General features: G+C 46.2%; 1 protein-coding gene across 4 annotated transcripts in view; it reads left to right on the top strand.

The window, feature by feature from the left end:
• Positions 1-27,877, top strand: part of fras1 (Fraser extracellular matrix complex subunit 1) — a 92,137-nt gene that overhangs the window by 35,242 nt on the left and 29,018 nt on the right. For 3 of the 4 annotated variants that reach the window (XM_027029021.3, XM_035529625.2, XM_035529626.2), the window contains exons 14-32: positions 660-794; positions 4,095-4,238; positions 4,852-4,992; positions 5,238-5,381; positions 6,357-6,524; positions 9,529-9,669; positions 10,476-10,619; positions 13,522-13,680; positions 14,983-15,129; positions 15,257-15,403; positions 17,296-17,436; positions 19,320-19,460; positions 19,831-19,971; positions 20,338-20,608; positions 21,382-21,466; positions 23,736-24,056; positions 26,182-26,341; positions 26,482-26,657; positions 27,407-27,523. In XM_027029021.3, coding sequence (XP_026884822.3) covers positions 660-794; positions 4,095-4,238; positions 4,852-4,992; positions 5,238-5,381; positions 6,357-6,524; positions 9,529-9,669; positions 10,476-10,619; positions 13,522-13,680; positions 14,983-15,129; positions 15,257-15,403; positions 17,296-17,436; positions 19,320-19,460; positions 19,831-19,971; positions 20,338-20,608; positions 21,382-21,466; positions 23,736-24,056; positions 26,182-26,341; positions 26,482-26,657; positions 27,407-27,523 — 3,023 coding nt within the window. Of the gene's footprint in view, positions 1-659; positions 795-4,094; positions 4,239-4,851; positions 4,993-5,237; positions 5,382-6,356; positions 6,525-9,528; positions 9,670-10,475; positions 10,620-10,699; positions 10,796-13,521; positions 13,681-14,982; positions 15,130-15,256; positions 15,404-17,295; positions 17,437-19,319; positions 19,461-19,830; positions 19,972-20,337; positions 20,609-21,381; positions 21,467-23,735; positions 24,057-26,181; positions 26,342-26,481; positions 26,658-27,406; positions 27,524-27,877 lie in introns of those variants that run through there. The other variant, XM_081714132.1, reaches the window with a different exon arrangement.

The raw sequence follows: 27,877 nt of genomic DNA on the forward strand, positions 1-27,877 counted from the left end.
GCTAATGAGTCTGCATGACGCGGGCGGCAGGGGTACTCGGTCTCGGTAGAAGTCCTTGAGAAAACATGCTCCTTTTCTCCCTGCGTGTTCGCTCACTGCTGTTAATCACATGTGATGGAGTGTGGGTGGCGGGTCATGCCCGTGCCCCAGTCAGCGCTAACAGGTCTAAACTTGCTCTGGTTTCTGCCTTAGCGCCCTGAAATCCCCCCTTCCACTGAGAGGCCGCAGGCAGGCTAACGCGTCACTCGACAGGCCTCTAATTTGGCCTTGGGCCTCGTCGTTCTGAGGGACGACGTGAATGGATTTACAGTTGCCGGTTTCATTCGGGTCCTCTCCGCTTGTCCGCTGTGCCGGACCGGAGGGGCTCGGGTTTGAGGGCGGCGCCAGAGAGAAGGATGAAATGCCAGTCGTGTTGTCCAACTGCACGTTTAATACCTTGTCAAACCTATCCAAGGTGTTTTGAACAGTCGTTCCCTGTCTCTACTCACACAGTCACACACACACACACACACACACACACACACACACACACACACACACACTCGCACACAGTCTCTTGTGCAATCTCCCATTGTGTTTTGCCCTAGCATAATTCTCTCTCTCTCTCTCTCTCTCTCTCTCTCTCTCTCTCTCTCTCTCTCTCTCTCTCCCTCTGTCAGCCTGCCAGCTGTCCTGTGGCACCTGCGGGAATGCCTTTGAGTGCACGACTTGTGGTGGGTCCTTGCTCTTCAGCGACGGGCAGTGTGTGGCCACCTGTGAGAGGGGCCTGTACCAGGACCACACACAGTGCCTGAGTGAGTTGTCTCCCATTAAAGATCTCCTGCCCTTAACAGCCCACACAGTTGGGACGGCACACCCCGCCATTACCACCAAACTGGGAACCGCTGCGTTTTCAGACCCCCCCCCCCATTTTCATTTAAAACAAATTGACCTTGAACTAATGAAACTGCAAGCAGTTTGTTCACAGCGGTGTTGCTGCTGTTTCCTGAGATGTTAGCAGGAAGTCCTGGGTGTTGAGCCACAGTGCCATGGAGACTTGACGCGTACATCATCCCCTAGCCGAGCCTTCCAGTCTGATCCTCGGCCGGTCGCCACGTTTTATGTTCTGTCCCAGCTGCCGTAGCGTTTGTCCCAGGCGATGGGGCTGTGTGTGGCCAGAGCGAACGTGCGGACCGAGCCTCCAATGACTGAGCTGGGAGGGCTCTTTCAGGGATGCAACGTGCACTCGGCGATGGCTTGTTCGCTGCCCGAAACACTACCATGATGAAGGCAGCAGCCTAAGACAAAGAGCTGCTGTGTCCTACGCGCCTCTTGGCATGGCGGCTTCCCTAATGGGCCGTGAGGGTGGGGGGTTTGTGGGGTGTCCCAGTGAGGGGCAAGGGTAGGGGAGTATCTTTTGAAAGTCGTTCGGACGAGCTTCAAAGGGGGGGCGGTGGGTGGTATAAGACTCGTTTGAGTCTGAAACAGGCAAGTCAGTGCATGAGGTTCGCAGAGGTACAGTAAAAAAGAACAGTGACTGAGCTCGGCTCCAAACAGATGTGACCTATCAGTGGGGAAGTAGAAGCGCAGCGGTACTTGACTAGTAACCAGAAGGTTGCCAGTTCAAGCCCAACTGCTGCCAAGTTGCCGCTGTTGTGCCCCTCAGTAAGACCCTTAACACTTAATTGCTCAAGTTGTCCACAGTTATAATTGTATGTGACTTTGGAGAAAAGGGATAGCTAAATACCATTAATGTAAAAATCTGAACAGTATTGTATGGCATACAATGATCTCTCACCCAACACGTTCTAGTTATATAAAAATTTAGTGCGTTCACTTGAAAATGCTGGCATTGCAAAAACATGTTCTAATGACCTTATTATCGTGATCTTAATGCTGATATAATGGTTTATATACCATTCAATTCCTCTTATTTGGTTTTATACACGAATGCTGTGAAAAGTCTGCTCCGTCCTCCGAATACAAGTGTCTCAATGACGACAATCCGTACCTGCACTGCCGGGCTCCCATGCACGCACATAGGAAGCTAGCTGACCCAACTCTGAAGGGACTACGCGTTAGCGCCCATGCTAACTGGCGTGTGACCGGGAGTGCCAGCCTCTCCGAGGCAATTACTCCCCCATTTTACACTTTAATGAAGCTAATGAAAATTGGACTTCTAGCCCTTAATGACAATGGAATCAGAGCGAAATCTTTTTAGTCTAGGGTAAGCCCGCTAAAAACGTTTAGCACGGCAAAATCCAGTTGAGGGCTAGAAACTGGATTCATGTTTGTATGTTTTGTGGAGAGGCTGAGGGAATAATATGTGTACACAAATTATTGTGTTAAATGTAGTAATAATAATAATAATAGTAATAATGATTATTTAGGTGCATTGATTATTTAGGTGTGAGACCTTTCTGTGTGACATGCAGGTTTACTGGCTCAGGGCTAAACGGCATCGTTTTAATGATGCCAAGCTAACGGCCCTTCTCTGAGGTTGTGGTTTCTGCGGCTGCCAGCTGTGGCCCTTGGCTGAGAGCAGTTCTGGGGATGCTCACATCTGGGGATGCTCACATGGCTAATTGTCTGGCTACCAGCCATCAGATTTTTTTTTCTGTTTGTTTGGGTTTTTTGCTTCTGTAAATCACTTGGGGGGGGCAGCCAAAGCAAGGTGCCATGTTGAACAGTTAATGGGTCTTCCCCATCTGGCTCTGTGCCAAATCTGCAGACCGAGCAGAGCGGCAAAGTAATGTTTCTATTGTATTTTCTCTCATTGGATCATATAGGAGGGTTCTACAGGCAATTTCTGCCAATATGTTTGAAAAGGTTTGATTTGTGACAAACTGAAGAAGCCCTAACATGGTTCGTTTAGTTTGCTAATGGTCGTGCTCATCCATCTGAATGCATGCACACATAGATATAACAGATTTGAACAGATCATAGCAGAGCTCTTATTGCTCTGTAACTCTCTCTGACCCGCGAGACGGCCAATTCTGCATCTGGAACTCTGTATTTATTCTGTCTGCCAGCACTCTCCTATTTTATGGAGCAGCAGTTTGCGCCTCTCCTTTACTGGGATCAGGGCATGGCTAGTATCACCGACTTGGGAGCATAAAACAAACAGCTCACTCTCTGAAGCCAGAGAGAGGACCAATAATCCTCTTGTCACCTGCTAATTTTCACTGAAACGTGATTGCCACTCATAACGCTCTCCAACATCGTACTCGGAACGAAGGATCTCAGATCGCTTCTCACGGGGGGGGGGAGACGGGGGGGGGGGAGGCGGAGGAAGTCAAGAAACTATTTAGAGCTGTCAGGGGGCTGTCATATATGTATATATATATATATATATATATATATATATATATATATATATATATATATATATATATATATATATATATATATATTTATTTATTTTTTTCTTCTGAAGTTCCGCAGTAGTAACCTCACTTGGGGACATTACAAGACACTACAAGAAAGTGTCATGTGTAAATGTTCTCTGATGCGCTGCCGTATCTTTGATTTAGCTTCTCTTTCATGTTCACCCCAGTGTGGTTCAGGCTGCACCTTTTTTTAAAAGTTGTCTACCAACGCTAAATCAATGCATAAACCCTGACTCCAGGAAAGTAATTAAGCTTTGATTATTAGTGCAGCTTAGAGTGAAGTGATTAAGCTTTAGATCTCTGTAGGTCACCTCCCTTATCAAGGGAAAATTCAGGCTAATTTAGCCCTTAGTCAAAGGCCTTTATTAGATGAGGTAGGCGTCTTACTGTGTGGTTCAATAAAGGCTGTGTGAATAGAGGGGAATAGAGAGTATAAATGTGTGTGTGTGTGTGTGTGTGTGTGTATGTGTGTGTGTGTGTGTGTGTGTGTGTGTGTGTGTGTGTGTGTGTGGGTGGTTATTGGCCTAGAGTTCCACAGAAAGGTCATCTTTTGTTCTAGTTCACATTGGCATGAACTCTTAAGTCACGCTGCAGGACGTTCTCAGCAAAATACAACGCTTATCGATCAAAGTTTGTCCCTGAACAGACACCGTACACTTCTGTTCCCCTCCCTGTCTTGTTGCGCGCCCCATGGCCGCACTTTTTTAGCTTCTGCCCTCTCTACAGGTTGCCACGACTCCTGTTCCTCATGTCGAGGGGCGGGGCCACAAGACTGTCTGTCATGCTCTGACCCCTCCCATTTGCTGATGGACGGCCTTTGCGTTGCAGACTGTGGAACGGGCTTCTATGTCAACCGGGGCAACTGTTATGGTAAGCTTGCAGTGCAACCATACATGAAACTAGGTTGCGCATTATTGCGCAGACGACAGACTACATGAAAAACATCCTCACGGTAACGAGGCTCTGCATTTAGGCCCTGCCACTTTTTTCGCTTGGTTGAAAAAAAAACCCAAAAAAACAATCGTTTCTTACATCACTGCACAGGGAGCAGAAACATCTAAGCAGATGGTAAACAGCCAGGCAGACGTTTATTGTGGTTGGCGGGTCTGAATTCCTCCGGGGGCTTAGTTCCAGCCGTCTGTGACTGCACCAACACGCATAACCGTCTGACTGTCTGCAAAGAGGCTTAAGGCTGCAGCATGACAACACGATCGCAAATACTAGCGCCAGCGTGCTGGATCATCCGGAGGTGGCGGGGGTGCGTTCACAGCGCAGCTTTCCCCGGCGCCTGTCGCTGGCGATCACATTCACGGGCACCGCGCCTGTCAGCCAACATCGGCACGAAGCTCAGCCGTTGACTTTCAGTGGTGGGATCTTGTTTAGACGTGTATTAATTTTGCCTTGTTTGCGTTTGTGCTTGTCAGCTCAGCTTATCTGAGATGTTGTAGCTTGTGATTGCATTGGTACGTTGTTTACATTGTAGCATGCGACCCATCCTGCGCTACCTGTCGCCCTGACAACCCCAGCTGCCTAAGCTGCCCCGGTGGCTATGCACTGCATCATGGAAAATGTATTTTGGATTGTCCAGAGGAACATTACAAAGACAGCTATGCCCGATGCCAAAGTAAGGAAATGCTTTCACATATGCATAGAAATCTATCTAGCAAAAGTTACAGTTTAAGAAACCTACATGTACATGTACTTTTACATCCTGAAAACCGTGTGTAACTCTCAATACAAATCCCATGGCAAATTTCTTTAATATAATTTGTGCTGTGTGTAAGTCCAAAACCCTACCAGCTCAGGTAACTCTTCCTCATAATGGCATGCGTGGCCTTTAAACTTATCTATTCCCGGCTTCCCGTCCAGCGTGTCACGGCTCGTGCGCCACCTGCTCTGGACCATCGGCCTCCGAGTGCATCTCCTGCCCCCGCGGCCTCCTGCTCCTCCACGGGGGCCAGTGTGTGAACTCCTGCGGCGAGGGTCTCTTCTCCAGGGACGGACGCTGCCAGGGTAAGTTTCTGCTGAATGCGACACATGCCTCGATTTGAGGTCTCTGTCACGCGGGCGCCCAGTCAGACAGACCTGCCGATCGCACCCCTCAGCTGTCGCAGCGGAGGCGGAGCCAGTGTCAGAGCAGGGAGCTGAGAAACAGCTTGTTTATCGGGGGGCGTGTCGGGGGTTGGGCTACAGCTCTGCCTGGCTACAACACTGGTTCCCTCTCATCATTAGCTGGGGAAACATTGTGGTAGTGTATATGAACTGAGTTTGAATAAAACTGATAATGCTGCTGGGAGTGGGGGGGGGGGAGCCAAGGTGTGTGTGTGAGTGTGTGTGTGTGTGTCTGAGTATGTGTATGATTTATAACTGATCCTATTTTGTAGTACAGAATGGAGTGTGTTGCTGTGAGCACAGCAGGCCACGTGTAAGTGTGTGTGTGTGTGTGTGTGTGTGTGTGTGTGTGTGTGTGTGTGTGTGTGTCCAAGCAGATGAAACCAAACGCATTAGTTACAGAGTGCAAAAGTGACTGGGGGCTGAGTTCTTGATCCCTGAACATGTGGGTGTGTGCTAGGCTCCAGGCTAGTATAAGCCAGTGTGCTAATGAGTGTGTGTACATGTGCATGCAGGCATGCGTGTGTGTGCACGTGTGTGTGTGTGTGTTTGTCTGTATGCTGTTAAACAGGAGGGAGAGTGAGATAAGTGATTTATTTAGTGAGCTCTGAACTGAAGAAAGAACTTTTAAACCTGACATGTGGTAGCTCAGATATTCAAACTGAACCAGAACGATTTGTTGTCAGTGTGTGAGGGTCGATTTCCTCCACTAATTATTACCAAATTTCTTCCCTCTTTCATTCTCCATTTCTCCTTTTCCTTCCCCTCATCTTTCATCCCTCTATCTCCTTGCCAACCTTCAACCCTCTCTCTTTCCCTCCCTCTCTCTCACAATCCCTCCCCAACCTTCTTCCACCCCCCATTCCCTCTCTCCAGGCTGCCACGAGTCTTGCCGTGCATGTGTGGGCCCAGATTCGTCCGACTGCATGCGCTGCGTGAAGCCTGAGGAGGTGCTGCTGCCCCGGGGCACGCGCGCCTCCGTGGGCGCCTGTGCGTCTGCCTGTCTGCCGCACCACTACCTCGACGCTGAGCTCGTCTGCCGAGGCGAGTCCCTCCTCCCCTGTGCTACAGCGAGGTCCTGCTCTTATGTTTAAACGCCAAGCTGGAAGCCAGATGGCACTACGGAAAAGACCTTGTTCATCAGGCTCATTTATTGAGTGATGGCGTTTGATTCTTCCCAATGTTATTAATCGATAGTTTAAAATGAATAATATTGAATGATTCAATATTGAATAATAATACTGAATAATCTAGAATAATAGATGTTTTTGTTAGTACTGAATTGTATTAGTGGAGATGGATATAGTGTCTAATGAACCTTATAGTGTTTATTACACACTATATCAGGTACGCACGGGCATATTCAAGGCTCTTCAAAAAGTAAAAAATCCTAAATCAGCGTAGAACCCCTGACATTGGGAATCCAAACTAAGCTTTGATGATTAACGCGGCTGGGCATGCGCTCGATTGAGGGTTAGCTCATGCCACGTCAACTCTCCTGGCTAAATAGGCCTGCTGCTGCAGTGCTCCGGTTCTCGTGGTACCTTCAGATCATCCCGTGGCGGCCGTAGAATGGGTAATGGCCATGCCGGACGACTCGCTGTTGGTAAGGTGGGGCGTGGCGCTGTCCTGAGCACTGCCATCTTCTGCCATCACCTCTGATTCCAGACGAGGAAAGGAAGCAGCGCGTCTGCCAGGGGAACGAGACCTAGGGGCGATTTATGAAAAGATTGCCCAGGTCTTCTCCTGCCCTTTCCTGACTTGTCGCACCCTTCCGTTGGGGAAACAGTTCTGTCCGTGGTTTTCCTCCTGCTTGGAGATGAATGGTTATTTTTCTCACAGACATGCCCACACAAACACATGGAAGGCCTGGAATTCTCTTTTCCAAACACGCACACGCTCGACTGCTTGCGAAGAGTCTGTAATTTACTCGCACTCACCGAGTGCTGCTGATAAGAAAGCAAGGGGCGGGTTAAATACTGAAATGGGAGTGTGGCTATACTGTTACTGAAGATGAATTCGGACAATCATTTTTGTCATCCTTTTACTGAGTACCTGAAGAAAGCGTCGTGACGTGCGGTTTTTGTTGAATTGCACATGTGAATTAGATCACTAAGAAATCCTGGAATTAGGTCCGCGCGATAAACCTGACTGGGATGTCTGAAGCTTTGTCCCAGTCCACTGCATGCCGTTGATGGTATTGTGGGCTGTGGAAATTCGCCTCGGGCTTGTGGTCTCTCATCAATGGATCCACTGTCAGGGTCCTCCATGAGACGCTGGTGATATGTCCCCTCGACATCAATGGCATCTATTGTGTTAAGCTTGCGTGTGCAGACAAAAGTTGAGCTTCCTCAAGGCTACTGTCTGTAGTGTGTGTGTGTGTGTGTGTGTGTGTCTGCATTTTCATGTGTGTTGGCAGATCAGATATCAACCACAGGAAATTCCAAAGTGTAAATCCCTCTCCTTTTCCAGCTCAACAACCTGTCCAAGGACCTGTGCATGTGTGTGTGTGTGTGTGTATGTGCGTGTGTGCGTGCGCGTGTGTGTGCATTTGTGTGTGTGTGCGTGTGTGTGTATGTGCATGGACTTACCTGCTTATTTTGACATACCTGTCCAAAGAGAGAGTGGCTAAACCTTCCACTGGGGACAATACAGTTGATATTTACTTAGAGAGCAAACTCACACTAAAACACACATCACAATACACTAATATTTTTAGAATCTCTCACAGGTAACTTACAGAGTATATGGTCATAAAACTTAAGCAATTCCACAATTATTTTTTTGTTGATAACTTCTGCACATCTCTTTCTCTCCTTGGATCACTAAGCTATTGCACATCCTAATAAATCACTTTCAACTAGCCACCGCAGTTCAGCGCCTTCCTGACTCGGATATCTTTTTTCATTTCTTCCTGGGACTCATTTCAAATCATATTTCTTGGGCTCAGATGTCATTGAAAGGTACAAACATCAACAGGCGATGGAAGCAATGGAGCCAGTCATCAGATACCTGTGCTGTGCTGAGAAATGACTCTACCTGCTCCAGGCAGGGAGAGTCCACACTGATGCACGCTCGTGTTTAATATGCTCCCTGGTTTTCTTTGAGGGCATAAACTCAATTACAGCCATAGATCGCACCAACAGGAGATGAAGGGGAAATGTGTTTTGGGTGTTGGAATAGCAGTGTTTAGCTATAGTAATTGGTCAGTGAAAAAAAACCCATACCAGCAGTGATACAAGTGCATGTGTTTGTGTGTCTGTGTGTGTGTGTGTGTGTGTGTGTGTGTGTGTTTGTGTGCGCACACAACAAAATGTGTGTTTGGTCAGCGCCTTTGTTTTTACCTGTCTGGCCACTCGTGATTTTCTTTTTTTCTCTCCATTTAACTGGCTGGGAAAATGGGGACTGGTGGGGACACAACAGACTCCCTTCCGCTCGGCTGGGGGAGTTTCCTCTCCATCAGACCTCAGACTGTCAGCATGTTTAAAGTTCTGGGCCTGGTCATTCTCGGGGATGGCGGCAGGGTGCACTACTGTATACTCTACATGCTCTCTCAGAGAACAGAGATGTAAACTCTAGGGTTAGGGTCAGACGTGTAAACTCTAGGGTTAGGGTCAGACGTGTAAACTCTAGGCTTAGGGTCAGACGTGTAAACTCTAGGGTTAGAGTCAGATGTGTAAACTGTAGGGTTAGGGTCAGACGTGTAAACTCTAGGCTTTGCTGGGAGAATTCTGTGCAACTTCTCAGTTAGCTTTGCTGCTTAACACATTCGGATGGTTGATATATTCACTGTGTATAATATGTGTGGTGGTGAATGTGTGCCATATTAACCAATCACTTCCCTGGTTTCCTTTCTTTTGTCATGTTTTCGTCCATGTGTGTGGATTTATGGTTGTGTGTGGTTAGTGTTTTTTATTTCTCGGGGTGGCAGGTTCTCAACTCTGCTAGTTGTTCTTTAAACTCCACTGACTGAACAACGTAGATGTTTCTCCTGAAACCCGAAACAGCACCTTTTATGCTTAAAGGAAGTGTTTTCCGTCCCTTTTAGAGTGCCACGTCTCATGCGCACGTTGCACGGCAGGAAATGCCCACAGCTGCACTTCCTGTCCCCAGCTCAGTGTCCTTCACCATGGGCAGTGTCCGGACCACTGTCCTCGTGGCTTCCATGTCCAGGAGAGCACCTGCCAAGGTAAGGACACATTCTGTCTTCTCTTCCTCTGCCGTTCCTTATGTGCTTCGGGACATCAGCTTCCCTTCGTCGGGCGCGAAGACAAAGAGTCTCAGAAAAGACTCATGCAAGGCTTTTTAGAAGTTGAACTTTTCAAGATGAGTTCTATAGTGCTATTGAGGAAAATACAAGTCTGCAAATCAATATGAATAAGGAGGCCTCTACCCTCTTAAAAGTGCCATGTGGAAAAGCACATTAGACCTTCTTTTCAGCGACCCAAGCCCCAGGTATGCTGCACCTCCTCATGCCGAACCAGTTCCCCCGTACTTGGCTGTTTAAAATGCATTGACGAATCTGTTTGATTCTGTGCTGCAAGCGTGTCAAGCTACAGACCAAAAGTAGTCCTATGTAATTAGAATATAATTCCTCATTGGAGTCTTTATCGAGGGGAAACGATCAGGTAGCCAGTGCCTTCGTGGTAAATGACTTTAATATCTGGCCCATTAGCACTCACTGAGCATGCGAACCTGAGCCGGTAATCCAGAGGACTACAGAGAAAAGAAAAAACACCACCCGCTGTAACATAAACACCACTGAATTAAAGCTGTGCTTCAAACCTCAAGATTAAATTTAATTAGAATTTCATTTCAGCATGATAAGGTATGTATATATATATATATATATATATATATATGTATGTATGTATGTGTGTGTGTGTGTGTGTGTGTGTGTGTGTGTGTGTGTGTGTGTGTGTGTGTATATGTATGTATGTATGTGTATATATATATATTTTTTTTTTATTTTATTTTATTTTTTATTTTTTCCAGCTTGTCACCCATCATGCAAGGAATGTTCTGGACCCTCTCAAGCTGATTGCACCACCTGCCCGCCTCATGCTAGCCTCCACAACGGCTACTGCAGGACCAGCTGCCCTGAAGGCCAGTACGTCAACGCCGTGGGCAGCTGTAACGGTGAGCAGACCACGTCATCTCCGCAACACTGCCCAGACATCGTTACAGAGTCACTCCAAGTACGTCAACGCCATGGGCGGTTGTAACGGTGAGCAGACCACGTCATCCCCGCAACGCTGCCCAGACATCGTTACAGAGTCACTCCAAGTACGTCAACGCCATGGGCGGTTGTAACGGTGAGCAGATCACGTCATCCCCGCAACGCTGCCCAGACATTGTTACAGAGTCACTCCAAGCTTCAGCCCGTGGCTCCCGTTTGGGTTCCAGTTGGCCCCAGTTAGCTTTGGAAAGAGGTTTTTTTGTCCTCAGAGGAGAACGCTGGGTGACTGGGTGAATGATAACCCTGGAAATAAACCACAGAAAAGTCAGTACCAAGAGGACAGAAAGGTGTGAATGTAGTTAAGTCTTAGAGATTAGAGCCAAGGAGCTAACGCTTTTGAAGAGATGTCATTTTTAAATTGTCATTGCTGGGTAATTCCTTTCTGCATTTGGGGCCTTTAACAAGCAGATTATGTAGCCGAGTTTACACCTTTTTACTTATCGCATAAGGATTTGTTTTGGCTCGATGGGGGCCTCACTATCTACAGGTTTGTGTGAAGTGTTGGTTGAGAATGGTTAGTGGGTATGACTGCAGATAGGGCCAAGATAAGTCACGATAGATAACGGAACGATAACATGGCTCAACACATTCTTTTTTAAAAAATCAAGAAAAACAAGGAAGAATAAGGATCTTAACCTGAGAACTTGGCTTTGGTCTCAGTTCTTCCACACTGGGCTGAGAAACCTCGCTTGAGATCTCAGATGATTATGATTACAAGTGCCACCCTGCACAGTCATAGATCCAGTTGTTCCTGATAGGACTGCAGGTCGACATGAGCTACAAGTGGGGTGGTGGTGGTGGTGGTGGTGGAGGAGGGGGGGGGTTATGGGGGAATGGCACGGCTGCGGCGCAAACAAATTGATCAAATGCACTGTTTTTGATTACCCCCCCAAAAAGGAGCAGGACGAAAAAGCAATGTCCTCTCCTCAGCCCAGCTCGATCCATACCAAGTGTCTGTTGGGTTTTCTTATTTAATCAAATATTCCCATCTCCCCCCCAACCTGCAACCCAATAGCTGGAGGCCCGCCATGACTCACTGCTACAGGCAGGAATTGCACTTTTTGGACGTTTTCTTCGTCCACCCGCAGTCCTGTGGATCCCAGCTGTTAGGAGAGCCGTTCCTAGGATGGAGGAGCTGTGTGTGGCACCAGCTCTCGGGGCTGTGTCTCACTGTCTGTCACGCCTAACCTCGCTTGCAGGGTCCCGTTGGGACCCTCCTGACGTGACGGTGGGTGTCTCCAGCAGAGGTTTCTATGTCACGTCTCAGTAAAATAGGCGCCATTTTGGTGTTGTTCTACGGCATAGTGGTCTGACGTTCACCAACAAACACCAACAAGCCCCACAGTCAACATTACAATGTTAAATAATCTGACTTTGTCAGATTGGAATTATGGGATGGTGAAGGTTGTTTAATATATAAAAAGATGCAGTTGGATGACATGAGATGACGTCAGGTCACATGAGATGACGTGAGGTGTATTTGGAAGGGTTTATTTGGTTTTTGCTGAGCCCTTCCACCTTGTGCTGGCCGAAAGGTCTTTACAATTTGAGTGCCCTCCACAGCTTACCAATGTTAGTTTCCTGTTCCTGTTCTCAGGAAGGATTTCCTTGAGCAGTGGGGGGTTGCGGGACTATGCGTCACAGCCACAGTTTTGTGCCCGCTGAGGCAACTGAAGGGGGGCTTTTAAGGGGGGTCATCTGGATGTTTTCTTTGAGCACACAATGGGTTTTAGCCTCCGGGGCCAAGCACACCTGGGTGCTGGGTGGAGGGGGAAAGCTGCACGCGTCTGTGGCCCTCTCCTGTGCTAGTCCTCACCTGGCAATGAGCCAGCAAGAAACGATCCTCCCCTCTCAACACACACGTACGCACGCACACACACACACACACACACACACACACACACACACACACTCTCACAGGCATACACATCTGTCTCTGAGGCGTGCACACGTACACACACGCTTATGCACACAGACAATGTCCCATGCACACATCATCAAAGGCGAACACACACCCAAGCCACCCTTTTGAAGAGCTTACTGAAATCTTCAAATTTGTGCATGTGTGTGTTATGATCACTTCCTGAACACACACACACACACACACACACACACACACACACACACACACACACACACACACACACAATCTCCCTAACACGGGCTCATACGGTCTTGCTGTTAAAACTTATCCCAAGATCTCATCTGAAGACGCTGATCAGATGCTTTGACTGAACCATATAAAACTACACCCAACCTGTCTGGACTACGTTAATCAAAGTGGTTTCTAAGAGACAGATTCCGTGGCTCAGCTCAGTCAGATGGCACCTGTCCACTCCCATCCTCCTCTGCTTCAGTTCAGTCTGTATCTTCAATTGAAAATGTTTTTTCTCTCCTATACCCATCTCCTTGCTAGAAGGTTTTGACCAGTAGCTGGTTCTCATATTCTGCATATTCATCACAATGCAGACAATCTCATAGTATCAGTAGTGTAGGGTAACACCCCCCCCCCTTCCCCCCCCAAGATAAAAAGCCAGGAAAGATGAAAAGATGAGAGTGTTGTTTTTAGTCCCATACATTCTACACTCTTTTACTCCTTTTCAAAGTCCTTTAACAGCATCTCTTTGTAAAAATTGTGATATTGTGGCACAGAATGTATGAAGTCCTTGGTGACTACATCACCTTTAGCGATTGCACTTATCAAATAGAGGGGGAGGACAGATCCCTTGACAAATACTTAAAACACTTCTTAAACACCAGCGTCTCCCTCTCTCTCCCTCTCTCTCCCTCTCTCGGCCTCAGAGTGCCAGGACAGCTGCCAGCGGTGCACTGAAGACCTGCTCCTGGGCTCTGGGAGCGTGTGCCTGTGGTGCAAGAGGCCTCGCCAGCCGCTGTTGCTGGGAGACCGCTGCGTGGAGCGCTGCCCGCCGGGACACCACCAGCATCGCGGCACCTGCAGGAGTGAGTAGAGGCCAGAGGACCAACCAGCGCCTGCGTTGGCACCGGAGCGCGCGCCAGGGCATCCCCCGCCAGGGTTGCTTTAGATCTTGGCTAAACCACTAAGAGACTGGTTTGCAACGGTCCATCTACTCGGCTCACCCTAGAGGAATACAGGCCTGCTGCTCTGTTGCATGCGATACATCATAATCACCTTCCCTGGTAACAAGCACCACTTGTTATCAGTGAGCATCTGCTCTCTCTCCTCCACTTGGGCAAAGACCCCCATCAAAGCTCTTAACATCAGCCTAGAGCGGCTTTGTCCAGACTTACGGCCGTCGACACACGTATCCTAGGCACCGGGCTTTGTTCACTCTGGAATGTCTCACTCTACATGCCCACCCCGGGGTCTCGTAACGTTGTGCGTAGCTGCGTAGCTCTGTTAGACAGAGGCTCTGATCAGATCTCCTGACTGCAATGACGTCTGGGCCCCTGTGCGTTAGACTGAGACCTACCATGTGCTAGAACTGTCTTTATTATTTGTCATGATGCAGTGGCCAGCTTTAATACCTGGCATTTACAGCAGTGCCTTCTGAACGATCACATGCTCCTTTATCTGTGTCCGTGCCTGTGGATGGCTCGTGCGCACATGTACTTTTTGAAGTTCGCTCCTTTTGGTCTGCACTACTGGCATCGCCAAGGGTGGTTGTGCGCTTGGCCTCGGTAAACCGGCAGGTTGCACTAGCATCAAATTTGAAAGTGTTGTGGGCATGTTACGGGCGGTGGTAGCTTAGTGGTTAAGGTGGTTGTAATCAGGAGGTTGCTGGTTCAAGACCCACCACAGCCAAGTTGCCACTGTTGGGCCCCTGAGCAAGGCCCTTAACCCTCAATTGCTCAAGTTGTACTCAGTTGTAATTGTAAGTTGCTTTGGATAAAAGTGTCAGCTGTACATGAGTGCGTGCCTGCAAACTCTGCCCTCCTGAAACATGCCTTCCTGCTGTGCTAAGAATGTCCAGCCACCCACATGATTTTCGGTCGACAGGTGATGTGCAGTGTAGATGTCGTGTAGTGATGTGACTGACAGATTTGGCATGGAGTAGATCTGCAGGCTACAGTAAAATGCACTTATAAAGTAACCATATAGTGGTCAGTGGGTGTAGGTGCAAGGCAGGTGTTTATAATAAAGTGGCTTGAGGGTGCATGCAAAGAATATGGTGGCGTTAATGCCTGTGGAGAAAAAAACTATGGCAACATTGACATTTGTGGTTAAGAAAGCCCTGACTAATTCATCCCCAGTTCATGCATTTCATTGCCTACATTTCCCAGAATGCCACACTTCCTGTGCAGCCTGCAATGGGGAGGGGCCTCTGTCTTGTACATCCTGCGTGGCCCCTGCTGTGCTGGCCCCATCCGGCGTGTGTGGCCCTCGATGCGCCATCGGATACTACGCTGATGAAAACCGCATGTGTCAAAGTGAGTACTACGGCACACTGCAAATATTTACACTGTTGCAAAGTATTTTACCACATTTTGCTTTCCTGTTGTGTGTGTGTGTGTGTGTGTGTGTGTGTGTGTGTGTGTGTGCCCACACCTTTCCCAGAATGTGACCACCAGTGTCTGAGCTGCGAGATGGCAGAAATATGTACATCCTGCAGGGACCCAGCCAAGGTGTTGCTGTTCGGAGAGTGTCAGTATGAGAGCTGTGCTCAGCAGTACTACTTAAACACCACTACGCGCACCTGCAGAGGTGAGACCAGCAGCCAGCCCTCGAGCCGTATCTGCATGTGATACCACGTGCTGCTGAAATGAGGAAGCAGAATGGAGGTTCTGTTGCAGTTCAAAATGTAGAAAGTGCAGTCAGCTAATGGCTGGTTTGATGTGTGTGTGCGCGCGCGTGTGTGTGTGCGCGCGCGTGTGTGTGTGCACGTGTGTGTGTGCACGTGTGCATGTGTGCGTGTGTGTGTGTGTGTGTGCGCGCGCGTGTGTGTGCACGTGTGTGTGTGCATGTGTGCATGTGTGTGTGTGTGTGTGCGCGCGCGTGTGTGCACGTGTGTGTGTGCGCGTGTGCATGTGTGTGTGTGTGTGTGTGCGCGCGCGTGTGTGTGCACATGTGTGTGTGCACGTGTGTGTGTGTGTGTGCGCGCGCGTGTGCACGTGTGTGTGTGCACGTGTGTGTGTGCGCGTGTGCGTGTGTGTGCGTGTGTGTGTGTGTGTGCGCGCGCGTGTGTGTGCACGTGTGTGTGTGCGCGTGTGCGTGTGTGTGTGTGTGTACTAAGGGAGCACATCGTCCTGTGAAACTTATTGAACATATTCACTAGTTTTGCCTCTTTTCCACTGTCAGCCAACAACCAGCAATTGGTGAAACCTCCTTTTCACAGCAGTCCATTATGGCCTTGAAAGCTACTAAATTATGGTGCTGTTTATTCGAGGAATGCATGTTGTGTCTATAATGAGCAAAGAAAAGTCAGATCTTTCATTACTGGATATCTTAGACTTTTTAAGAGGAAACTATTGTTTGTGGTATTTGCACACATTTTCCTTTTAAGACAGAGAACGCTTTAATGCTTTAATGAGATTTAGCTCTGTTTGACTTAAACATGTGGGGCTCTGGTACCCAGAGAGTCCAGGTTATTAAAGAATATAAGAGGGAAGAGGAGATTACATGGGAAAAAAGATGGTTTTTGAGTCCTTAGAGATGGAGTGAGGGATGGCAGAGGAAGAGTAAAAGGAAAAAGGTATGAGAGCATACAGACTGTGAGAGAGAGAGAGAGAGAGAGAGAGAGAGAGAGAGAGAGCACGTTGTGCCTGGTAGTGTGTGCTGTGCTTGTTTTTAGGACTAATGTTTACCCCTACAGGAGAGAGAAAATTAGCTTGGAACAGTGGTGACTGCACTGCAGTAATATTCGTGAATGCCAGTCGTTGGTGTTGTTTGTGGTGTTGCCTGTTTTGTTTTGTATGTCTGACCTAGAAGTTAAAAATGCTCCTCTCTGGATAGCAGGAAGAGGGATTAGATGTTTGGAAAGGGATAGAGTTAAGGTAGATGGATGGACATCAGAATTTTAGATTTTATTTTTTCAGGAAGCGAAGCTGACCTGAATATCTCCATCAATAATGAGGACCTGCAGTGTCAGGAAATATAAACAAACTAACTAACTAACAAATCATTTAAATAAATAAATAAAGCATCAAGATGCAAATCGGCTCCTGAACAAATGGAAACTATTTAGAGCAGACAAAAACAAAGCAATCCATTAACGAGGAGCTTTACTCTAACAATGACTAATGAAGATATCCTTCTGGAAAACAAACGCCGGCCCCTTTAACAGATTGATAGAACACGGACATCATGGCAAATGAGGGGAAATGAGTGTATGTGAAGAGGGGAGGGGGCAGAGTTCATCCGTTGGGGATCATGGGGGGGGGGTTTGAGAGCTGTAGCTTTTCTATAGCTTGTGGTTTGCTTCTCTTGTGGACCATTAAATGTTGCTTCTGGGAGTATGGAGTTAATAAGACTTATATAATAATAATAAAAATAATATTGCTTGTGGCTCTTTGTGCTTCCTGTCTTATTGCCTTCATCTCTAAGTAGCTCATTGGTTTCTCTCTCTCTGTATCTGTGTGTCTTTCCCTCGCGCTTAGAATGTGACTGGAGCTGCAATTCTTGCCAAGGTCCCCTGCGGAGTGACTGCCTGCAGTGCATGGAAGGCCATGTCCTGCACAACGGAGTCTGCGTCCCGGCTTGCTCGCTAGGATCCTACCAGGACGGCGACAGATGCCTGAGTCAGTGCCCGTCTAGAACGATAGCCCTTCTCCATTAACACGATCCTGTTTTCCCATTCCGAACGCGCTTCGGTGGCATCCTCGTTAGACTCTCGTGCCCTTGGGGAGACTGAGGGACTGATGGGAACCAGGAAGTCACTGTTAGAGGGCATACTAAAGCTGAACAGGCTCACTGGCCCTTTATGTAATCAGTGTTTCCTTCTTTTCATTATAATATTTCATTTTGTTTTTAAACCAGATGGGTTTAATTGTATTATTATTTACATTTACGGCATTTAGCAGACTTTGTCATTTGCTCATAGAATACATCCTAGTACAGTACGGTAGGTTAGAGTCCAACATTCCAATGAACTAGAATAGTGTAGAAATACAGGGATCAATGCTGATGCCTAGAAGTACAAAATACATAAGCTCTATCTTAGACAATGATAATTGCAATAAACAATAAGTGCTAGAGTTTGTCAGACAACAGTGTAATAAACAATACCCTACAATAAGTACTAATTTAGTCAGTCAATATGGGAGCAGAGTCAGTTGTCCTTTAATTATTCTGCAAATAGATCGGTCTTCAGTCTGCATTTAAAGACTGCAAGGGACTCTGCTGTCTGGACAGCAAGTGGGCGTTCATTCCACCATCTTGGAGCCAGGACAGAAAATAGTCTCAATGCTTGTCTTCCATGAGACCTGAAGCACGGTATTTCAAGCTGAGCCATACTTGAAGTTCGAAGTACTCGAGATACGGATTGGGCTTTGACCATTGACCTCATGCATGAAGGGGCTGCAGCTACTAGAAGCCAATGAAGGGAGCACAGCAGCAGAGTAATGTGTGTGAACTTCAGAAGATTGAAGACCAGTCATGCTGCTGCATTCTGGACAAGTTGTAGAGGTTTGATGGCTCTTAGAGGAAGACCAGTTGCAGTAGTCTAGCTTTGAGATCACAAAAGACTGGACAAGCACCTGGGTAGCTTCCTGCGAGAGAAAGAGCCAAATCGTTTGTATGTTAAAAAGGAGAAATCTGCAAGACTGGGTTAAATTTAAAACATGAGTTGAGGAGGACAACTGGTTGTCCAAAGTTCTGCCCAGCCTATGGGCAGCTTCTGATGGTGATACCAGGGAGTTCTCAAAGGAAACTGTGAGGTCAAGGTAAGGGTTGGGAGTACCTGGGATGTACAGAAGCTTGGTTTTAAAGGGGTTAAGCTTCAAGTTGGTGGGCTGTCATCCATGACACAATGTCAGTCAAGCATGCTGAGATACGTCTCGAGACCTGTATTGTATATATTGTGTGTGTGTGTGTGTGTGTGTATATATATATATATTGTATTTAAAGAAATTGTGTTTTGTATTCTTTTCCTTTTTTTTGCAAAAACTTTCCCAAGGTGATGGATCTTGCCATGTAATAGGCTTTATTATTCAGATCTTTTGTGCTTGCCACTGTGGTGGAAAAGGGCTTTACAAATACGCCCTTAAAATAGGCCTCGCCTTAGGAAAGCCGTGTGACCTTGACCAAAAAGTTTACATCAGTAATGAATTTACAAACCCTGTTCTATCATTACAACCTTGTGTAGGAAGCCACTGTGTAGACAGGCTCTCTCTCAGCATACTAATACTAAGTGACATATGCTGAATAATGTGTTAAGTCTAAATGTTCTTATGAAGAGAATATCTATAATTCATGAAAATGCAAAAGTCTGCTTTTTTGCACCTGTAATTAAGAGACCTCTCTTAATCCTCTCTCTCTACATATATATCCCTCTCTCCCTTTCTCTTTCTCACTCTGTCCCTCTTTCTCATTCCCCCTCTCTTTGCTCTCTTTCGCCCCCTCTCTCTGGTTCTCACTCTCCCTCCATCGTTCTTTCTCTCTCTCTCGTTCCTCCCCCATCCAGACTGTGATGATCACTGTGAGCAGTGTCAGGGGCCTGGGCGATGCCTGCAGTGTCAAGTGCCCTATGCTCTCCAGAATGGCCAGTGCGTGCTGGGCTGTGGGAGAAGCCACTTCCTCGACTCTGCCACACAGCAGTGCGTTGGTGGGTCCTTCGTGTTTTAATGAGATTTTTAGCCACACTCAGCTGTAATCAACACTGAACGTGTGGCAGAACACCCAGCGGAGATCAAATTAAACAAAATAATTAGTAAAGTAATTGGCTTGTGTTTTTCATTTCTGTAGGCAATGTAATTTTAATATCATGTTATTATGTACTCAAATGAATTGGTTTGTGCTTGTGATTAGGCAATAATTTCAAACACCAGGTTTTGTTCTCAATAAGGACTGAAATGAATGTTGCCATATGTAGTATTACATATTTTCTATATATGCATACATACCAATTTCATAGTCACATAACTACATAAATGTGACTGGGCGACATACTTCTCTGACTCAACTCTATTTCCCAGCATGCCCATCTGGTTGTGTGGAGTGTGGGAGTGCGAGAGAGTGTCATGTATGCATGGAAAACACCTTCCGGAAGAACGGACAGTGCACTCCTGATTGTGGTCGTGGATACTATGGTGACAGGAAGGCCAGACAATGCAAAGGTAACATGAGCATTTTCTTTAATTCTAAGTTTTTAAACAATTCTTTTGGTGATTTTTGTTGATTTTATACCCTAAAAGCCAGAAACAATACATAATCATTAAGAATTATGCACATTTACGGCATTTAGCAGATGCTTTTATCCAAAAAAACCTTACAATTATGCTGAGTACAACCTGAGGGTTAAGGGTCTTGCTCAGGTTCTCAACAAGGGCAACTTGGCAGTGGTGGGGCTCGAACCAGCAACCTTCTAATTATAAGTCACGTACCTTAACCACTGAGCACCCCGCTGCACAATTTAGGGTTTTCAACAAATGCTTGTTATTGACTACAGTGTTACAGTGCCCTATTTCTCCCTCCCTCCACAGCCAACACCCACGCTCCATCTCTCCGCATTCACGGGCCGCTCCTGGTTCCCATCGGGGGTGTGAGCCCGCTGGACCCCGCACTCCTCTCAGTCGAGGACGTTGACGGCCAATCAGATGGCTCGGTGCTGCAGCTGCTGCAGCCACCGAGCGTTGGCCTACTGGTGGTGGCGGAGCATGGCAGGGAACGCGCACTGGGCCCCGACGACACCTTCACACTCACCCAGCTGAGGCACAGAGCTGTACGCTTCACTCACTCTGCCCACCAGGCCAAGTGAGTTGGCTGAGAGCGTCTGGGGTGGGGGGTCGGGGGGTAACCAGACCAAAATTAGTCCTAAACCCAGACTAGAAGGACCTTCAGCCGTAGCTCACCGATGACATGTCGTTATAATCCAATTTTAAGACTAATCCATGTCCAGTAGACTGGCACTGTGTGTTTAACCTGACGGAGCTTGAGTCTTTGAAGTCTATCTGTAATTTCATTAGAGCCCATGAAATTGGTTTGTGTGTGTTGTGAGTTAAACTACACTGGACTATAACTCTGGAATCTGAGAAAAATGTGTGTATATTGCAAATAGTGTATATATAATGCGTTGATACTTCATGTCCAAAGATACTGAATGCATTGTTTCAGAATGAGTGTTTGAAGATATGTAATTATCCAAAGTTAGTGATAGACTGTGTATATCTGTGTGTGTGTGTGTGTGTGTGTGAGTGTGTGTGTGTGAGAGAGAGAGAGAAAGAGAGAGCAGTCATTAGCTTTAATTACTGCAGTGGAGCATTTGACAGGATGGATACACACACACGAACTCACACATACACATGAACTCACATGTACACACATTATCCAAGCCACAGCAATTGTGGTGCCCTCACTAAATCCAGCAGACTAGTGAGTAGCTTTCAAGTTCTCCCTCTCTCCCTCTCTCTCTCTCTCTCTCTCTCTCTCTCTCTCTCTCTCTCTCTCTCTCTCTCTCTCTGTCTCTCCTGCATCATATTTTCCCCTTGCTCATTAGACACTGTATGTGAAATTTGTCCTTTTTCCAGGGCTGGTCAGTTCACTCTGAGGGCAGCAGATGCACAACTATTCTCCCAGCCACAGACGGTTCATATACAAGCTGTCTCTCAACAGGTACCCCCCCCCCCCCCCCCACACACACACACACACGCTATAGGCTGAGAAATAAAATGAACATTGCAGCGGTCAATAGTATTTCAATGCTATTGCTATTTCTCTTTGCCCGCTCCCCAGTCTCCATTTCTGTCTCTTTTCCATAAAGGGTTTGTGTCTGTGTGTGGGTGTGTGTGTGTGTGAGCCGTGGGGGAACTTGAACCTTCTCAAATCTGGATTCCGCATTGATCAGCTGCCCCTTAAGCTTCACTCATAAGGGGGACTACAGTAACTAACACTGGGGGAAACGAGACGCCTTACAGCACTCTCCTATCTGGCTTCCTGTTACATCTCCTAAAGATAGTGCTTAACAGTCTCCCACAAATCAGTGTCTGTCTAACCACATGCAGCCACTCACACACAAAGAAACTCAATCTCTCTGCACTGGAGACCACTGCAGCTTCACAGCATCTAGCCCTCAAAATACATTACAGCTTCTCCTGAACTGAGGAGACTGCAACCAGCTCCACTGGTTCTGGACATTCGTGCACACGTTGTAATTGCACGTCTCTTATTTGTTTTCTCTCTTTTATAGCGTAAATTTACTGGGTAAAAAACCTTTGCCTGATTTCATAACAGGTAGAACAGGGAGAGAACCCAAGCTCTGGCAGTGCAGATGCAGTTATTTGTCATGTCATTTGTGTACCTCAGATTGAACTGAATTGAAACTGAAGGGAGAGAGAGGGGGAGAAAATGAGAGAGAAATAGAAAAAACAGAGAAAGAGAGATAAGGATGTAGTATTAGCATTCCTTTACTGCAAGCATAAAATGACATGTTTGAGAAGTGACACCAATAAGCTCAGGATCTCACCATTATTGCACCATTATTAAGAATGAAAAGTAATCCATCATAATGTCCCACCGTCCCAAACCTCGCAAGATTCTCCGCTGAACTATAACGTTTCTTTTCCAGCTATATCCACTACACATTTAAGAACACTTCCTTTTTTTTGAAGTATGGGAAACCAAATATGTATTAATACAAAAAAAAAAAAAAGAATGAGAGGATTAAATGTCGGCTTTTTGTTAAGAACTTAGAACTGAAATGAAACCGTGATTCATGAACAAAATTATAGTTTCCATAACATCTGTGTAAACTATAGAGGTTTTCCAGATGTAGACTATGTAATTTTAGGTTAAATCATAAAGGGATTCTCCAATAAAATTACTTCTAGAGCAGGACTAGGTATATTCTGTGTTTATATGTCTCTGCGTATATACATACAGGACTAGGTATGGTCTGTTTTTATATGTCTTGTGTATATACACACAGGACTAGGTATGGTCTGTTTTTATATGTCTTGTGTATATACACACAGGACTAGGTATGGTCTGTTTTTATATGTCTTGTGTATATACACACAGGACTAGGTATGGTCTGTGTTTATATGTCTCAGTGTATATACATATACACTGTTGAAGGTATATAAAATCATTTGTGTTGTCATATACACATCATCACATAACACTTGAATAAATCCTAATGAATACAAGTAGTTAATATTATGTTATTTCCTCACAAATACACCACATACCCTTGTTATTCCTTGTAGGTCATGTCAGATCACAGATTCATGGATGATAACTGGAAACAAGTTTGATACTAGAAATCTAAATCGCCACTTGCACTCGGTTGCACAGACCGTTTTCTGATATATTCAACAGCATGCGGTATTAACATTATCCGTAAGGCAAAATTAATTGACTACTGATTATGGTTTTAAACTGTTTTTCTCTGCTACACATTTTCATCCTCCACCCTTCTTCATACTAACTACCCCATACTTTGCTTTACTTACTTTGCATCATGTCTATCACGTTCAGCGAAATGTCCCGCAGCTGCTTTAATTAGCGTCTTATCTGCTTTTCATCTATGGCGGGGAGATGTGAAATCTTTCTGGGTGGTCCTCTGCAGCTCTGCACAAGCCAGTCAGGAAAGGAGATTATCGTCCGTCTGCTCAGCGAGAACCCCGTGATCCCTCATTCTCTCTTTGCCCTATAACCCTTGCTAATGGAAACTCGAATGAAGCAACAGCTCATTTTTACACACAAGTCCGTGGCGTTGAGTAGAGGGTAATACATACATTTAGCCTCTTAAATCCTCAGAATCTATTACAGTATGCCTGCTGCGCCATTACCAGGTCTTCTTCCGTTGAGGTGATTTGGAAAGAGCGTTGTGAAGTGTTGTGAAGTGAAATTTAATGTTCAGCTATGGTTCTTTCCTCCACAGCCACCCTTGGTGGTCACCAATCAACCCATTTACATTGAATCGGGCGAGACAGCGGTGCTGACCAAGTCCGTTCTTCACATTATGGACCCCGACAACCCTCAAGACGTCCTTTTAATGGTCCTGGACCCGCCTAGGCATGGCCGCCTGACTCGAGTCCATGGAGAGGCGCAGGTGGCCCAGTTTATGCTGGAAGAACTGTCTCGTGAACAGCTGCAGTATGTTCACGATGGCACCAGCGGAAGCCAGGACAGGCTGCTTCTGCAGATCAATGACGGACACAGCTACCAGAACATTCTGCTCCACGTCAACATTGCTCAGAAGGTAGTTAACCATCTCTGTTGTACTGTTGGAACTGTCCATGTTGCCTGACCAATAATATGTTTTGTTGTTTAGATCCTTTTTTTCTGGTGATGAGCTGAAGTTGGAAAGTTATTTTCAGGAGTTCTGTAAAAATCACAAGTGACCACTGAGATTGCCGTAAAATGTCACCGCCATCGTTTTTTCCTGAAGTAAACAAAAGTATAGCTATGTGGTCAATAATCCTCAGTATAGCTTCAAAACATCCCTGCATTTATGCACTGCTTGGTGCTGTTTCCTTACTGGCCAAGAGTACATAGTGGATGGCGCTACACACTTTTCATCTAAGTACATCTCGAGCAGCATATGTTTGGCAGATCTCCAACATAAACGCATACACACAGAGGCTCTCATCGCCACTCACTCAGTCAGGTACCGTCACACTTCCGAAACAAGACCAGACGCGTCTTCCTCAGCCCCGCTGATGTCTAGACCGATAGGAGCACTATGCTTTGGTCCTGGCCCAACCACCCCCATGCCTTGCCTTTCTTTTCCTCCCTTCGGGCTCCAGTCCACCTTTTCCACACCCGTCCATACGCCTCCCAACACATTTATCATCCGACCAGGCTCAACATTCCCTTGCTCTTGTCCTCTGAGGATGCACCTATTGCAGCAATACATGGTCTGAAAATATCAAATTCTTTTCAGAAGAGTGGCACGGAAGTGCTATGGGTTAGTTTAGTCAGCAGGGCATGCTACATTCCTAAGGTCTTTGCATAGAAGGATGCTTATAAGGATAGTTAAACCAAATTTGGCTAATGTGTCTTAGTGTTACCGGTTGCCATGTTAACTACCAAGACCAGCATGTAAGTGGTTTTGGTTGAGCTACCGTATCCCTCACAGCGTTCTGTGGTATTTGCGTATTTGGGCAATCGAATGGCATGGTCAAGCTCTGGGCTCAACGGACAGGCACAGAGAGGCGGCAAGCCATCCACCAGCAATGGATTAGCACGACTCCGGTTCAGGGAGCAAATCTTTGGCTCTTGGAATCTCATTGTGAGAGTTCATGAGTGGATGGAAAAAGGGGGATAGATGGAAAACCTGACTTTCATTGAGCTTTTTGGTAAGAATTCCTCCAGCTTTTGGGCTCCCTGAAGTGTCTGGCAGTGGCGATTAATCCCTGATTGTGGCCCCGAGCTCTTGAGGGCCCCTTGAACACTTTGATGTCTAGAGAGAGAGAGAATGCGAGCTTAAGCCTTTAGATTCAGACGATCTTTTTTGTCATGTTGTTTTTGCTATTAAATAAAGCAAATGAGTTTTCCATCAGCAGTTGACTGGGACGTGCCTAGTTTTATGTGTCCTAATTATGTTTATATTAATTTGTCACGCATCAGCAGCTCGTCGCCGTTTCGCCTAAAACACTGAGCCACCAAGCACAATTTTGTGTTTTTTGCTAGACTTTTGATAGCGATCACGCGGTTCATGTTCCACCCAAAACTGCAGTGTGAACCGTTCTGCCAGCGTGCCGTCTCACAGCCCAGTTCTGAGAAAATCCGCCTTGAAGCGGTGCACAAATTTCCAGCTTGCACACTGTGAAGGCTGCAGATCTGGCATAGCGCTCTGGTGCAGTGCTACCAAAGCAATCCCTCAGCAAGTCCCCGATCTTTCATCCAATTGTCCTTCTTAGCTTGGTGATTTTCTCCGAAGCAGGTGATAACACTCACTGCACACGATCTTGGAGACTCCCCTGCGGACCCAGGATAGAATCTGAGGAATGTTAAAGTGGTGTAGTGTGAATAGGTGAGAAGCAGCAGCCTGTTATCAGGTTATGCTCATCTGTTATCTTGGATGGTGGAAGATGGATCTGTTGCAAGAATGTGATCTTGGGAATATTTGGGAATATTTTTTCCAGTTTAGTTATTGCATATTAGTTATTTTTCTCACATATTACGGCATATTCATTCCCAAAAGAGATCCAAATATTCTCCCGGTACATTGAGGTTTTTATTTATTTTTTCTATTCATTTTATTTGATAGATTTCATTGCTATTGCAATTGGACCAATGTTGCCATTGGACATTTATCGTGTTACCAGTGCAGTTATTCATGCCCTTTCACTGCTGTTGACTCCTGTGCCGTGTTTCTGTAGAACGGACTCTCTCCTCACATGCTGTCGGTTCCTAAGGCCTGGGTGAGAGAGGGAGGGATAGTGCAGCTCTCTAAGAAACATCTGAATGCTGAATACAGAGGAAGCAGCGACTCTGAGATTTTCTACACCGTTCACTCTGACAGTGGACAGCCCCAACACGGTACCACATTGTGTTCACTTTGATATAACAGCTGGTGACCGTGTGGATGTACATAGATTTAATACATGGTGTCATTTTCTGTCATTTGGATTCAAGCAGTGTTATGTTGTTATGAGGATGACGACTGTGGGTGTTTTTAGGTGAACTAGTGCTAGTGCCCATGCCAGCTGATGGCCCAGTGGATGACTGGCAGGCCTCTCCGCTGGGCAGAGACTCGACGCCAACCTCCACTTTCACCCAGCAGGATGTCAACGAGGGCACAGTGTGGTACAGGCACTATGGGAGAGGCACTGAGAGAGACCGCTTCCAGTTTCAGGTAACACACGCACACACACGTACAACGTCTATCTGACTATCTCAAATGTGCTCTAAACACAAGGTCACCACTTCTGCAGTGTTGTGGCATCACCAAAGATTGTGGTCTCCTAGATTTTAATAACAGCGAAACAACCAGACAAGGTTACTTTAGCTGATATCTTTTCAGCATTATCTCATTTAATTTTCTTTTCATGTATTAGCAGGGGACATTAGAAGCTTTCTGAAAGAAAAACAACTTGTCTCGTTCCAGGCGTTCTTTTGTCTTTTCAGTTTACCGCTGGTGTCCTCTCTGGTCCAGCTAGCCTAACCATTTTCTCTTTTCTCTTATCCCCCACTCTCAGAATTATTTACCTCAGTCTAGTCTACCCAGCACCATAAAACCTGAAGCTGCTTTCTGATATAAAAAAAGAAGTACCCGAGACCTACTTGCGTCAGCCCAAACCTAATCATCCTTGGCACAGTAACATTTTCCATCTCATAAAATCACTCTGCTTGCATTTTAAGCACCTGCAGCCATCCTTATCCAGCATATCCTTTAGTGAGCAACATTTTTGGTGATCTCTATCGTACACAACCGTGTGTGTGAGCTAGACACTCATAGGCGATTGTGTGCATACTTGTTTATCTATCCAATCACGTATTGGATAAACCGATGTGAGACGGATGCGTGAAAAACGTGTTGGTTTTAGTGTTAGTTCAACATTTGCTGGTGTGTGTGTGCGCACGCGTGTGTGGATGCCTTTACAGGTGTCTAGCGAGGCCTTCCCAGATGCACAGAGCGACACTCAGACCTTCACAATTGGAGTGATGCCCCAGACTCCAGGCCTACCCCAGCTCACCCCCGGCGCTGACCTACAGATCACTGTACGGGAAATAGCAGACAGTCTAAACAGATTTCTTTAGTGGAAACTTTTTCTTCTCAGTATGAATCATTTTTGGTTTGGTTTTATTATATGATAGTGTTGTTGTAGTAGTAGTAATAATAATAATAATAATAATAATAATAATAATAATCTATAACAATCTCATATAATCATATATATATAATTAATATAAAAGATGTATTTGCATGACTCCTTAAGTAATGTTAGATGCTGCAATCTAAGGCCTTTTGTGTGCATTTTCCTGCCCTTTGTTATTATGTGTAATAACGCTAACTTGATCTCTATATAATCTCCAGGCACCATTGTGTTTCAAATGGGTGGCTTTCTGTACTTC

This window comes from Electrophorus electricus, chromosome 5 (assembly GCF_041902795.1).
Source record: "Electrophorus electricus isolate QZ-2024a chromosome 5, ASM4190279v1, whole genome shotgun sequence".
NCBI lineage: Eukaryota > Metazoa > Chordata > Actinopteri > Gymnotiformes > Gymnotidae > Electrophorus > Electrophorus electricus.